Source organism: Camelina sativa, chromosome 6 (genome assembly GCF_030686135.1).
Source record: "Camelina sativa cultivar CO46 ecotype springtype chromosome 6, ASM3068613v1".
Classification (NCBI taxonomy): Eukaryota; Viridiplantae; Streptophyta; class Magnoliopsida; order Brassicales; family Brassicaceae; genus Camelina; species Camelina sativa.
In genome coordinates this window covers 2,025,356-2,040,566 of record NC_141885.1, presented here as the reverse complement: position 1 = coordinate 2,040,566, position 15,211 = coordinate 2,025,356, and the positions used below count along the sequence as shown (strand labels likewise).

The 15,211-nt window shown below is 37.2% G+C and overlaps 2 protein-coding genes and 1 pseudogene across 4 annotated transcripts; 1 reads left to right on the top strand and 2 right to left on the bottom strand.

Annotated features, from left to right (window-relative positions):
• Positions 1-105: 105 nt before the first annotated feature.
• On the bottom strand, positions 106-2,258 carry LOC104790118 (uncharacterized). Of its 2 annotated transcripts, XM_087455728.1 has the most exons (2): positions 1,915-2,047; positions 106-1,535 (listed from the first exon to the last, which is right to left on the bottom strand). In XM_087455728.1, exon 2 carries the CDS (start codon positions 1,454-1,456, stop codon positions 227-229), a length of 1,230 nt encoding a protein of 409 aa, XP_087311854.1. In that variant the 5' UTR covers positions 1,457-1,535; positions 1,915-2,047; the 3' UTR covers positions 106-226. The 2 variants fall into 2 exon arrangements, with proteins under 2 accessions (XP_087311854.1, XP_010514124.1); XM_010515822.2 differs by having other exon boundaries at positions 106-2,258.
• Positions 2,259-3,387: 1,129 nt separating this feature from the next.
• LOC147942137 (uncharacterized) lies at positions 3,388-4,596 on the top strand. The gene has a single exon (XM_087455934.1). The coding sequence runs from the start codon at positions 3,388-3,390 to the stop codon at positions 4,594-4,596; it is 1,209 nt and encodes a 402-aa protein (XP_087312060.1).
• A 9,575-nt stretch (positions 4,597-14,171) lies between these two features.
• Positions 14,172-15,211, bottom strand: LOC104790117 (putative carboxylesterase 7 pseudogene; annotated as a pseudogene). The gene has a single exon (XR_015560177.1). The product of XR_015560177.1 is annotated as a putative carboxylesterase 7 pseudogene (transcript).

Genomic DNA, 15,211 nt, shown 5'->3' with positions numbered 1-15,211 from the left:
AGGATAAATCTGTGATTACGAAGAAGGTACAAGATTTAACAAAAAAAAAAATATGTAGAAAAAAAACGAAAAAAAAAAAAAAAACTTATCTTATGAAATCAAATATTTTCTATTATTTTTAATATAATTTTATGTTTAAATGTTTTGTACAAAGTATTTTTAAGGTGAAGCAACCTATCAACGATGCATTTGTATCAAATCCACTTCATCTAAATTACTAGCAAGCCTAATCCCAGGATATCTTATCCCACATTTTAAAGTAGTTTTGAAAACATAGCCGAGAACAACATGTTTTTCCATATAATTTTAAGATGGAAAAGAATTGACAGCGAGAACCACAAAAGAAACAAATTGGTCGATTCATACGATTATTGAAAACCATATAAGCTGGGAATGACTCATTATCTTTTTCCATATTGATCCATATGAAGTCTCCGAGTACACATTTGATGTGATTAGTGATACCACAGTCATCACATGAATAAAACCATTTCTCTGAATTTAGTTCTTCCTCGCATATCTCACACCAGTATTGTTCAATTGTTTTTTCTCCATAGCATAAAGACAGAAAATGATTTTCATCATTTTTATGTTTAACTATCTTTGGTAAAACAGAACATTTGATGTCTAAAACAAATTCACACTCCTCGCAACTCAAAACCATCGTAGCGTTAACTCCACAAGCATTACAAACCCTATCTTCCGTTGAGTGGTTGATGTATAATGAATGAAAAGGATGACTTTCATGGACGAAAGGCTCAGAAATAGAACCGCATCGCACATCCAAGATAGTCTTATTGTCATCACTTGTGTAACGAAAGCCTTGAGAAACGTTTTGACAAGCATTGCAAATGAATATGCGAACATCATCTGTGATTAGAGTAGTAAGCATGTTATAGAAGGAATCTATTTTCTTTTGTGGGAGATAAGCACATTTTTCATGGAGAATATAATTATCACATTCCATGCAACTGTAGAATGAGCCAGAATATATAGGATACTTGCATGCTTTACACGACATGCATTTGTCATAAGCATCACTCTCTTCTTTAAGCTTTAAATTATGCTTCTCGTGACTAAAATGCTTTATTTCTTCTGCTTTGATCACCTCGTATGACTTTACCTCTAGATTTGTTTCTGGAACGTCTTCGAGTTCAATCCCATCCCAAATCCCGAACCTTGTGGCACATCTTGGATGAATGGCAAAATCAGGACATTTTGAACAAATGTAAACCCCACATGTCCAGTTTATCTCTTTATTGCACACTCCACATTTCCGATCTCCAACGTCAAGACAATGATTGTAATAAATACGATGATTATGACGATAGACCTTTATGACACGTGGTATATCAATACAATTTCGATGAATCATGAAATTACATGGAAGACATACATATGGATTTGGGTCATCATCCATTCCACATGCGTCGCAAATGAAATTCCGTTGAGGCATAAGAGTGAGTAAATGCTCATGAGCTTTAAAGTTAACAAGAGTGGAAGGGAGTGGATTCTTTACACAATTGACATCCACACTGAAATTGCAAATAGAGCAATGATAAAATATGTAATGAAGTTTGTTTCCACACAAACAACATTTTCCATTAGTGTACTTTGGAACATGTGTGAGACGTTTAAGAATGTGTTTAGGATGACAAGAATACTTGATCTCCGGTGTGGATTCAGCACAATCTTTGTGAAAACTCAAATTGCATAACTTACATGCATAAGGAAACCGGTCACCATGCAATCCACATAAATGACAAGTAAACAAATCCATCTTTGGAACAAGGGATAAAGGGTGCTCATGGGTATTCGGACTCTCAATTGTTATCATAACATCTTTTTTTGCGCATATCAAATCAATGGTAAAATCACATATTAAACAATAATAATACATCTTTGACAAGTTACCTCTACAAAGCTTGCAATTTCCATAGGCTTCTTCATTTTCTGCAAGTACCTTGATGTACAAAGAATGTTGTGGATGGTAAAAGTTGCAAATCTTTGATTTGGATTCGGCACAGTCCTTATGAAAGAAGAATCCAGAACGAAAGCAACGATGACCATCGCTAAAATAGTTTTTACCAAGATTACAACCAAAACATTTTAGCCCACGCGCTTCGTAAAGTGCATAAACTTTATTGAGTTCTTCCATAGACAATATATGAATATATAAAATGTAGGTTTTCTTTATTTTTATTTTTATAGTATTATATATATCTATATATATATATATAAATCTCTTATGTTTTGGTTTCATCGTAATGATAAGAGCTTTCGTTTTATATATACACATGTTTTCGTATAGAATATATAATATTTAATCTTTTGTTTTGGGATCCAATATTATAGAAAACGAATAATTTCCTTTGTAAGCTATTCTTTGTTTACATGAGAAGGTTACTCGTAGAATATGATGTGTTAATAGATTCAGCAACGAATACATTCCTATGACTTAACTATCAATTTTGCAACCTTTTTTTGTTTGTCTAAAAGGATACTCAAAGAATAATTTCCTGGTTAGGATAATGGCATGACAATCGGTTTAATCAGATTGTTTCGGTCTAAAATATTGGTTGTTTGTTCTTCGGTTTGACAAAAGCTATACCGGACTAATTAAAGGCAATAAAAATTCAGTTTGGTGTGGTTTAAATGTTCTGTTTGGTAAGTAAGAATGTGTATCGAATTAGATCAAAATTCAATTTCAATTTGGTTTTCTTCTGTAATTTTAATTTAGATTGATTTTTTCTTAAAATTTAGTTTAAAAAAAAATTAGATTATAATATTAAATTATTTTGATTTTTTTTTTGCTGGTAAAGTTAAATTATTTTGGTTTAATAAGTGAACATATCTGCTTTGATTTAGTAATGGTTTTCTTGATAGAGATTTTGGTAAAGAAACTCCAATATAATAATAGTGTTTAATTAGCACTACTTCAAGATTGTAAGATCTTGATAGATATTTTCTTAGGGATAAGGAATATTTCCTTTTAGTTGGGATACACAAAGATCTAGGTTAGAGATTGTTTGTGGGGTTATAAAGTGACAAGGGCTAGCCGCAAAAAGAGTTAGCACTCGTGGGATAAAGATTGTGAGATTTGTAAACCTTCAAGCAAATACAAAAAGTTTTGAAGATGAGTGTGTGTGGTATACTCTTTTAGATCTACACAGGGTGTTGTGTTAGATAGATAGGAGAGTGAGCTTTGGTTTCAAGTCTTGTAAGAAACGAGAGTATTTATAAGATTGATTAAAAGCGTTTGCTTGGCGCGTTCCAAGTGTCTTTAATTGTGTTTGTGTTCTCTATACCGTAACAATTGGTATCAGAGCAAACACCTGATAAAAAGTCTGATATCTTTTTTAACAGGTGAGATCTTGCGACTAGGGTATGGAGATATCACTGGAGGTTGTTACGTTACAAGGGCCATTGAAACTGGATCCGGAATGCTTCGGTTACTGGAAAGTCTCGATCCAACAGGTCATCTCGAGCATTGACATGGAAGCTTGGTTTGCAGTGGAGGACGGCTGGTCTCATCCAACTGAGAAGAATGAAGATGGTGAATTGGTGCAAAAACACAGAAAGAAGTGGACAGCTGAAGAAAAGGCTGAGGCCAAACACAATTCTCAGGTGTTGTCGGTCATCTTCAAATCTCTGCCGAGAGATATCTTCAACCAAGTTCAAGGTTGTGTGTCAGCTAAAGAGACGTGGGACATTCTGGTCGTCACTTTTGAAGGAACTTGTAGAGTTAAGCGCACAAGGCTGGACAATCTTGCGTCTGACTTTGAGAATCTGCAAATGACTGAAACCGAATCTGTAGCGGATTATAGTAGTTGGTTGAGTGGTATTGCTCAAGAGTCTGTCGTTTTGGGTAAACGATACAAGGACAAGAAGCTGATCAAGAAATTCCTTAGAAGTTTACCTGACAAGTTTCAATCGCACAGGTCTGCAATTGATGTGTCTCTGAATTCTGATGAACTCAAGTACAATCAAGTCATTGGGATGATGCAAGCGTTTGAGATGCAATTAAAGAAGAAAGAGAAAATGAATGCTAAATCATTTGCTCTTAAAGCTGGCGAGAAACAGAAGCTTGTTGAATCTCAGGAGCTTGAAGACGAAGAGAAGGTTGGTCTGTTGGTTAAGAAGTATTTTCGCAAGATGGAAAGAGGTCAGCAAAATGGAACTACATCACTTGCAAGTACAGATTCTGACGAGGGATTCAGGAAGAATGATAAGTCAGAACGCCAGTGTCCTGAGTGTGAAGGATATGGGCATTACAAGGCTGAGTGTCCAAACAACAAACGGAAGCACTCCCTGCAATGTTATGGATGCAAGGGTTTTGGTCATACCAAGACTGACTGCCCCTCCCAAGGAAATAATCAGAAGTCCTACATCACATGGAGTGAGAGTGATTCTGATGAAGAAGATAACAAAGGTGAAATTCTGAACAACTTTGTGGCTCTCCTGGGAGTCATCGAGGAAGATGAAGGAGATGAAGATCTGTTGTTGAAAGAAGACATTGACAAGAAGATTGAGTCAGATTCAGATGGGGAGGAGGCTGACTTGTCGATGGAAGATCATATAGGGCTTCTTATTTAGACTATTGTGCAAAAAACTCAAACTAACAGTGAGCTGTCTGCCGAGAGAGATACGCTTCAGATGAACATTGCAATGCTGTCTAAGGAACTGAGTGAAGAAAAAGCCAAGTCACTACGTCTTGAGAAGCAATTGGAGGAACAACTGAAGAACATCAGAATGTTGAGTAAAGGAACTAAAGATCTGGAAATCTTGCTCAGTACTGGACAATCGAGCACTGCAAAATGGGATCTGGGGTATCAGGGAATCAGCTCTGACAATTCCACACAATTTATTAAAGGGCAGAACTCTGAGCCAAAACTCAAAGCACAATCTATTGCTTCAAACGGACAACATAATCAGTTTCCTAAGGTAAACCTGCATCCCAGGCGGATGGTTATGCAGCGTGAGGTGCCGGGAAGATAGCCTTGTGGTCCACAGAGCTATCACCAGTCTGCTCAACAACCTGTTGGTCTCAGCAGGAGAAGAGGATGCTGGTATTGTGGTCTTCTAAATCACTACAAGGCCCAGTGCTTCAAGTTTCAGAATCGTGTGACAAATCTAGTGCAGAATGGTAGTTTCTATCCAGCCGTTAGAAGAGTTAATCAAGGGTATGTTAGGAGAGATGACTTCTATTGTCATGTTGCATACATAGCGGACAAAACTGAGGTTGATCAGGCTAAATGGTACTTTGACAGCGGATGCTCCAGACACATGACAGGTGCTCTTGACAATTTGGTTCATTTGGAAGATGTTGCTGGTGGAAGAGTCACGTTCGGAGATGGAGGAAAGGGCACAATCCGAGGGAAGGGTGCAACTAGTAGTGAAACTCAACCCCATCTGAAGGATGTGTTCTTGGTATATGGTTTGAAGGCCAATCTGATCAATGTCAGCCAATTGTGTGATGAAGAGTTAGATGTTAATTTCACCAAGAAGGATTGCAAAGTCGTTGATCAACAAGGGTCTGTCAAACTCAGAGGTAGACGATCTTGGAATAATTGCTATATGTGGAAATCAGAAATACAATTTTTTAATACTACTGCAGAGTTAGACACAGAGCTGTGGCATCAGAAACTTGGTCATTCGAATGTTCGCACAATGTTGAAATTGGCAAACCAAGAAGTTGTACGCGGACTGCCAAAGCTGAAGGGTGACCCACACTTTGTATGTGGTCCATGCAACAAGGAAAAACAGATCAAAGCATCTCATGGGTCTCTGACAAACATTCGCACAAGTCATGCTTTACAGTTGGTTCACATGGATCTGATGGGGCCTATACAAGTTCAGAGTATCTCTGGTCGTCGATTCATCTTTGTGATGGTGGATGACTACACTCGCTACACCTGGGTAAGGTTTCTTCGTGATAAATCTGATACTCTTGAGTGTTTTCGTATTCTTGCCTTGCAGATTAAAAGTGAGAAATGCTCAATCGAAACCATTCGAAGCGATCATGGTGGTGAGTTTCAAAACGACAAGTTTGAGCAATTTTGTGGGCATCAAGGCATTAGTCATCAGTACTCTGCACCAAGAACGCCGGAACAGAATGGTGTTGTTGAACGTAAGAACGAACGCTACAAGAGATGGCACGAGCTATGCTACATGGAAATCAGGTGCCTCATCGGTTCTGGGATGAAGCTGTGAACACAACCTGTTACATCATCAATCGTGTGCATGTTCGCCCAGGGACCAGCAAGACTCCCTATGAGCTTTGGAAAGGGAAGTCTCCAACTGTGCACTATTTCCATGTGTTTGGATGCCTGTGTTATATTATGAATGATAATGATTAGTTGGGTAAGTTTGACTCTAAAAGTGATGAAGGTATCTTTCTAGGTTATTCTGGACATAGCATTGTCTTTCGTGTCTACAAACGTCTGAGGTCTGTTCAGGAGACTGTCAATGTAGTGTTTGACGACACCTCATTCCTATGAGTGACACTGGTGCCTATTGATTCCGACACGGACCTGGTAACTAATACTGAGAAGTTTGTGCCAGAAGCTGCCAGTCCTGTTGTCCATGACAGGTCTGTATTACCACCTGGTTCAGATCCTGTGACTTCTCAGGTTCATAGGAATCACTCCTCTACTGATGTTATAGGAGCGATTCAGGGGGATAGAGTTACCAGAGGGAAGCAGATTGATTTTGCTCAGCTGGCTGGAAAGAAACAAAAGGCTGTCGTTCGGAAGTCTCTCTCTTAGGATTCTGATGTAGTGCAATTTGCATGTTTTGTTTCTTCTATTGAGCCCAAGAATCACAAGGAGGCGCTTCGTGATGAGTTTTGGATTGCTGCTATGCAAGATGAGTTGGAATAATTTGAACAAAGTGATGTTTGGGATCTCACTCAGCGTCCTGCTGACGTCACCGTCGTAGGAACAAAGTGGATATTCAAGAATAAGAGTGATGCTAGTGGATGCATTGTAAGGAACAAAGCAAGGTTGGTAGCTCAAGGTTATTCTCAAATTGAGGGAATTGATTTTGATGAAACTTTTGCTTCGGTGGCAAGGTTAGAGTCAATCAGGTTTATGTTCGGTATGACATGTGCTCTGAAGTTCACTTTGCATCAAATGGATGTTAAAAGTGCCTTTCTAAATGGAGTACTGAAAGAGGAGGTTAATGTTGAGCAACCAAGAGGTTTTGAGAACTCGCAGCATCTTGAGCATGTTTATCGACTGAAGAAAGCCCTGTATGGTCTAAAGCAGGCACCACGAGCATGGTATGAGAGAATGACTACGTTTCTGATGGATCAAGTATACAGTCGAGGGAGTGTTGACAAAACGTTGTTTGTTCTCAATAGCAACAATGATCTGATGTTCGTACAGATCTATGTGGATGACATTATCTTTGGTTCCACTTGTCAGCCTCTCGTAAAACAGTTTGTGGAAAGCATGTCTCAGGAGTTTGAGATGAGTATGGTGGGAGAGCTAAGGTACTTTTTGAGATTGCAAGTTGAACAATCAGCTGATGGGATCTTTGTATCTCGAAGTACTTATGTTAAGGAGCTTGTACAACGTTTCTGCTTGGATAAGAGTAAAGAAGCAAAGATTCAAATGGGCGCAAACGACAAACTCTCCAAGGACGAAGAAGGGGAGGATGTAGATGAGAGAATATTTAGAGGAATGATTGGGAGTCTATTGTATTTGACTGCTAGTCGGCCTGACATATGTCTGTCAGTAGGGATCTGTGCACGCTATCAAGCCAAACCCAAGATGTCACATTTACTGGCTGTAAAGAAGATCATCAAGTACATCAAAGAGACTTTGGACTTTGGTATCTACTATACCAAGGATACCAACACCTATCTGAGTGGATATTGTGATGCTGATTGGGCAGGTTCTGTGGATGATCGTCGCATCACAAGTGGAGGTTGCTTCTTCATGGGCAACAATCTGATATCATGGCACAACAAAGAAACAAAACAGTGTCTCTCTATCAACTGCTGAAACTGATTACATTGCGCTAGGAAGCTGTTGCACACAACTCCTTTGGATGCGACAAATGGCCTCTGATTATGGTATGAATTCTGATACTCTTTTAATTCATTGTGATAATTTGAGTGCAATAAATATTTCAAAGAATCCAGTTCAACATTCACGAACCAAACATATAGATATTAGACACCACTTTGTTCGTGAACTAGTTGAGGCGAAACTGATCGAGAATGACCATGTGAGCACTGATTTGCAGTTAGTTGATTTGTTTACCAAGCCTCTGGACTTCAACATATTTGTAAATCTGAGGAAGTCCATTGGTGTTTGTGAGTTCTAACTTGTTTTACCTAAGATGTGTTGATCAGAGACAGGAACATGTGCTAGGACAGATCATGGAAATCCTAGAATATATAGAAGATCAGCACTCTGAAAGCAACAGTGGGAAATAGCTACCTGTCATGCCGGTCTATCCATCCTGTCAAATATTGTCGTGTTTTAAAGAGGTCAAAGAGCTGTGAAGAGACACACACATATATTCTCAAGAGGAAAACTCTGATTAGATGATAAGGCTGAGATCACTGATTGACAATCTCTTATGATGTCATTGATGTTCATTTCGGTGAAACAGCTACCAGAAGGCTGAGACACATATAAAAAAAAAAAATATATGCGCGTACTTCAAAGAGAGAATCTCCCGCTGCTTTAACATGTTGGGTTGGATTGCAGACTACAGGCACGGCAGTGTGAAAGACTACCCAATTGCATCAAGTCTCTGATTTTCAACAATTCAAGAGGTTGAGACAGCTCCTGGCAAATGTTCTGAACTAGTGGTTGAGATAGGAAATGTATGGTTAGGACTATGTTTTGGGTTTTGGTTTTGTTTTAAAAAAAATAAAAAAAAAAATAAACTTGATTTTGTTCACATGTGTTGTTTCTCGATCTGAGTGCCTTCATGTTCATCGTTAGTAGATGTGTGTATCTGATGATATGAGACATGAACATATACAGTTTTCCTTACAGGGGTGGAGAATCTGATTTATTCGGATCCTTGATTAATGCACTTGCGATTAAAAAGGGAAAAATATTCGATGTACCATAACAGATTCATTGAGTGTTATCAGGGTAGAGTTGGTTGATGGGCCGAGGCTTAACAGCCCAATAAGTTTCATGAGGGTGTACAAAAGGAGCGGCTAGGGTTTTGAGTTTTTTCTCATCCTTGAGATTTCAGATCTTTGTCGATTAAGCTTCTAATTCTTTCTCTCCTCTGATTTTGCTCTCTAACTCTTGATCACCATGAAATCTGTGTTTAGCGGTTTTCACTATGATTCTAGCTCAAATGAGGAGCTTCACACCCCTCCGCCAGCCCTACCTCCGCCGTCTCCCTATGTTCCGATTGATCCTACAACGGCGATGGTCATCTACGAACTCCGCGATGAGTCAACTACATCACCTCTGGTACCTGAGAATCCTTCTCCCAGGCCGATGTCTGTCGAAGCGGATCACGACACATGCGACTCTTCGTCTTCTCTACCAAGAAGGACAAGATCTCGTTTTCCGGTGATTGATCTGACCGGTGATGTTCCTATGCCTACTCTGTCAAATCAGGGAATCTCATCCCGGCTACGTAAGCGACAAACATCTGCTGAGCGTGATAACAGGGAGTCCAAACGTCCTCACACTGTCAAAGAGAAGGCTGCGGCAACCTCTCGAGGAGCGAGTTCAAGGGATTTTGATCCCAAGCGATTCGAGTCCTTTAAGGCCTCGCGTAGGTATGGTTTCTTTGCTTCAAGGAACTTTGCTCCAGAGGTCTGTTTCTCTCTAGGGGCTGATGATCAGAGTAGAGAGTTTATTGCTGAAAACTGTCACTCAAGTAGTAACCTTTGATTCAGAGGTTGTATATGAATTTTGGGCCAATCTTCCCACGGTTAAGGTCGAGGGGGAGTCGGTTGATGTTCTTGTTCGAGACTGTGTGTATGAGTTCTCGCCTAGACGTATCAACGCTCTGTCTGGTCTCCAATCTGTTGATGTTCGTGAGCAGAGACAGCAGACGGCTGCTATTTTGGAGGAGGATCATGCACTGTTCCTGTCAGATGGAAAAGTCAAATCCTGCAAGCAGTTGGTGGCAACAGCCATTAAGAATCCAGTCATCAAGAATCTGCATAAGACTTGCTGCAGCAACTGGTCTCCCACGGTAAACACCGGTTATATCTCCACGAATAGAGCAATGGTGATCTACATGATCATGCATCAGATTCCTTTTGACTTTGGGAGGATGGTCTATGATCAGATCATACAGTTGGGATTGCAAGCTCAGTCAGGGTTCCGTCTACCGTTTCCCAGTCTCATCTATCAGCTCTTGGAAGCTCAGCGACCTGTTCCATGTCTTAAGTCGGAAGACACGAAGAAGACCAAGGGTAAGAAGACTGCGTCACGTCGTACGGAGTCTCATCTTAGAGCTGGAACATTGTAACAACATGTCCCGTGGACCCCACTAGCCCCCGCTAGGTGCCCCAACGGACCGTCTGTGGACCTTTCTAGCCTACCGCTAGCCGCCCAAACAGACTCCAAGCTGATCCTGCAGGACATCGATCATAATCCATCACTGTGGATATCCCAATCCACCAGTAGATTATTAGTACGTCAGGCGTTCCTCGAACCCTAGTCTCCACCTTTTAACAATCTTCCGACATGACAAGTTGCCACCAATTGACCTGCAGGTGGCAACTTGTTGTCTGCCTTTGTTTTGTTTATTTGTTGTCTTTCCAAAAATCTTATCCCTACAGCTTATTGTATATATGTCTACATTTCACATGTCTCATAGTTCATACCAACGTAAATTTTGATATATGTTTCTTCCCAGTAACTATGTTCCATTCAATTTATCCTTGATTTCTCAATATTTTCTCCAATGTGTTGCTATCTATAACCCCTCTGGAAATTAAATTCAGTATTCATTATATTCGAAAGACTCACTTAACTAAGTAAATGGGCTCATCTAGAAGTATAATTTGTCACGTTATGAGTCATCATTTTAATTTGTCGGTGGTACTTATATTAGGAGTTACGTCCTCTCGGAAATTCTAGTATTAGAGAGGCCATCTATGCCAGACAAGCCCATGTCTAGAGTAAGTCCTCAATCTTTCTTTTATATACTAGGTTTTGAACCCACAGATATATTTTGATGAAAACTATATATGATTTATGACGGTAGTAAATATTATCTTATAAAAAAATTAAATTAGTATTAAAGAAAAAGTTATATTTCAGATACACCATTTTTTGAAATATAAAAATCAGTTGTGTTATAAAATCAAATCTGATAAAAAAATCATGAATTTAACTCGACATCTAGGCGAGGCGAATTAAACTGATGACCTCACATATCCTAAACCATTTCTTTGACCACCAGAAAAACAAAACAATTTTATCATCATGAATTTAACTCGTTTTCATATTTAATTGATCGCTACCACCTATGTTTTCGTGTTTTTTATTCAATGTATTCTTATTCTTCATATTCTTTCTTGTCATTTCTATTGTCAAATTTTGTGGTAATCGTCATCATTACTTTTACCGTCTGGTTCTTGGCTGTACTCTTTTTCTTCTTCATCCTCGTCAACTTCTTCACATTCTTCCACTAAAAAAAAAATTTTAGACTACCACACAACTTGTTAATCCATCAAACTCCAAAAACAAAATCATTTCTTTTCTCATAAAAATAAAAATAAGATAAAAAATAAAAAGTTAATGAAAGAATATCAACTCATCTATAAAATCATACACAAAAATATGTTTTACAGCTCATAAGAATAAAATGCACAAACGTAGATAAATAAGATAATTTATGTTTTACATAAATACTTATAATATTTTAAACTTTTAAAAGGTTTCGAAATATAATTTTTGAACCTTTTTAAAAGTTTCAATATTTATAATATTTTAAACTTTTCAAATTTAAAAATTATAATATTTAAAAACTTTTTAAAAGCTAAGAACTTATAAAAGTTTCAATATTTATAATATTTTTGAACTTTTAAAAAGTTTGAATATTTATAATATTTTAAACTTTTAAAATTTATAAATTATAATATTTAAAAACTTTTTAAAAGCTAAGAAATTTTAAAAGTTTCAATATTTATAATATTAAAACTTTTAAAAATTTTAAATATTGTAATATATTTTTTTGAAACTTTTTAAAGTTTTTATTTGATTAAATAAAAAACTGGATCAAACCGAATATACTTTTAAACTTGGACGCCTGATAAATCAAGCTTTCCTGCACATTCGTTGTTGGAAGCATATTAATCTTATTTATACTGGTTCTGAATCATTGTCTAGAAATTTTATAGCCGATGTGGGATATTGTACATAGTTCTTTTATTTCCATAAATTTAAAATTTTCCTTTTTCTAAAAAATTCTGGAAATTTAAAAAATGTTAATGAATAACATGTCAAATCCTGATAGGTTGTTTAAAATAATTTTTAATATAGAAAATTCTGGAAATTTTTAAAAAGTTAATTAGTGAAGTGTCTAATCCCTATTGGTGGTTTAAAATCATAGGTGTACGCTTTTAGAAGCTTATAATATTTAAACTTTTAAAAATTTTAAATATTGTAATATATTTTTTTGATCAAATAAAAAACTGGATGAAACCGAATAAAACTTATAAACTTGGACGCCTGATAAATCAAGTTTTCCTGCTCATTCATTGTTGGAAGCATATTAATCTTATTTATTTTGGTTCTGAATCATTGTCTAAAAAAATTTCTAGCCGATGTGGGATATTGTATATAGTTCTTTTATTTCCATAAATTTTAAATTTTCCTTTTTCTAAAAAATTCTAGAAATTTAAAAAATGTTAATGAATGACATGTCAAATCCTTATAGGCTGTTTAAAACAATTCTTAATATAGAAAATTCTGGAGATTTTTAAAAATGTTAATTAGTGAGGTGGCTAATCACTATTGGTGGTTTTAAAGCTTAGGTGGACGCCTTAAGGAGCTTATAGCATCTACTTCTTATTAGTATAGATTTTGTATTATTATTATTTCTTCACTATAAATTGTTTTCCTAAAACTTTAAAGTATTTATTTCTTCATGTGGATTAAGCTCTGATGGAATACGCCCAACTTAGCAAAATGGTTTTCTTTGCTGACAATGTAACAACAAAAAGCAAATCATTTAGCCAAGCTATTGTCCCATATACATTTTACACTTTCACCTCCATTCATGTTGCTATCGTATTTTAAGTTTTTAATTTATCTTTTAGCCTTCCTCTGTCTTGCCAAAAGTTATTAATTTACATCATAACCAATATAGCAAGCTATAACCAAAATTAAGTTTGTAGAGAAATTCTAAGATTCTTGCCAACTTTTATTTTTATTATTCTTTCGCCTTTCTGGCTATGATTTGAAGTATAATTATTGTTGTGTTTTTGGTACTTACATGACCTATTTGAAGAACTTGACGGGATTTTTACACCATTAAGTCATATTCTTCCTGTTTTGCTAATTCTGTTTCTGGTTATTTACAGTACTCCATGAATATTGATGTTTTTAATTCACTAAGAAAAACATCATTCATATCTTTCTTTTCAGGAACTCATCGATGGTGACGGTACACGGTTTACTGGTGTATTCAAGAAATGTATATTGATGGTATGTATCATCGTGTACTTTACATGTAAGATTAACTTCATAAAACCACTAATAAAAATGTTATATAATATAGGCAAAAATAAAAGTTTTAAAAATTGTATCCACGTTTGTAATTGTATTTCGGGTTCAAGTTCCAGTTACTAATTTCTTGAGCCAATGTCATCATATACATAATACATCTTCTCATATTTACCAAAGACATTGTATCATTCAATAATTTAATTGACAGTACTTGAATGTAAAAAAAAAAACAAAATTTACTTGTTAAAATTTGCTGTAAAATGAATATTAATAATTAACCGGCGCGTAACGCTGATAATCCTCTAGTATCATAAATGCATTTAAACATTAAAAGGTAAAACTGTAGTCTTTCCTATCAATTGGTGGCTTATATAAACTGTAAAATATTCAACCTTCTACATTTTTTGTTACATGCAAATGTAAAATTGTGATTTTGAAAAGAAAAAAGAAAAGTAAAATTGTGACTTGACAACATAATTATACTCCTTTTGGAAATGCATGCAACCAAGCACATTAATTAATAAACTCAGCAAGTTTCATCACAACTTGACGAGCATTAACACTCTTAGAATCCTTCAAATGAAAAACATGGCTCTCATCTTTAGTCTCCATGACCTCAACTTCGCCATCCCATCCACTCTTCTTCAGCTTGGCCGCGTAACACAAACCTTGTCTCACTAACAGATCATCTCCAGCTACCATCACCAGAACCTTTCCACAACCTAACCCTGATAAGTCAGAGTCTTCCGATCCGACCACATTGATCAACGGATCATCAACTCCGTCTTTACTATTCGGACTCGCGATTCCCCAGCTTCCTTCAATCTTTTGGCTCTTGATTACATCTCTAACCTCAAACTCATCTATTGGAGTCTTCCCCCAAAAATATGGATGAATCAAGATCATCCCAGAGATTAAAGAATCACAACAAAGTCTCTCTGTTTTAGCTCGAGTCGTGAGATGATGAGCTATGTTCCCACCGGCGCTATCTCCGGCTAGAAACACCTTTCCGAAATCGCCGTGTTTGTTTATCCAAGTTTCCGACCCGGATCCGGTGATATGAGTGAAGACCCATTTGAGAGAATCCCATGAATCTTCGTACGGGATCGGGATCGGGATCGGAAACTCCGGTGCACGGCGGTAATCGACTGAGATGGCTAAACAGTTAGCGGCGGCGACTGCGGATGTGAGGAAATTGTGGTAAGTCGGAGAGAAAGCTGTTTCTATGATGAAACCACCACCGTGGAAGTAGATGAGCATCGGGAGCTTTTCATCCGTGACTTTCTCCGGGACGTAGAGGCGGGCGGAAAGGTTTTTCTCCGGCGAGTAGACGACGACGTCTTTCGAGACGACGCCATTTTGAGGGGTAAGTGATGGTGGGACGGTTGTTTCACCTGAGAGACGCTCGATGCGGCCACTCTTGTAGACTTGGTAACACGGAGACCTGTCGAACGCGATTTCGGAATCCATTGTTAATGATTGGATTACATATGGAAAGAGAGGAGCGCAGAGCCACTATTTTTAAAAAAAAATGA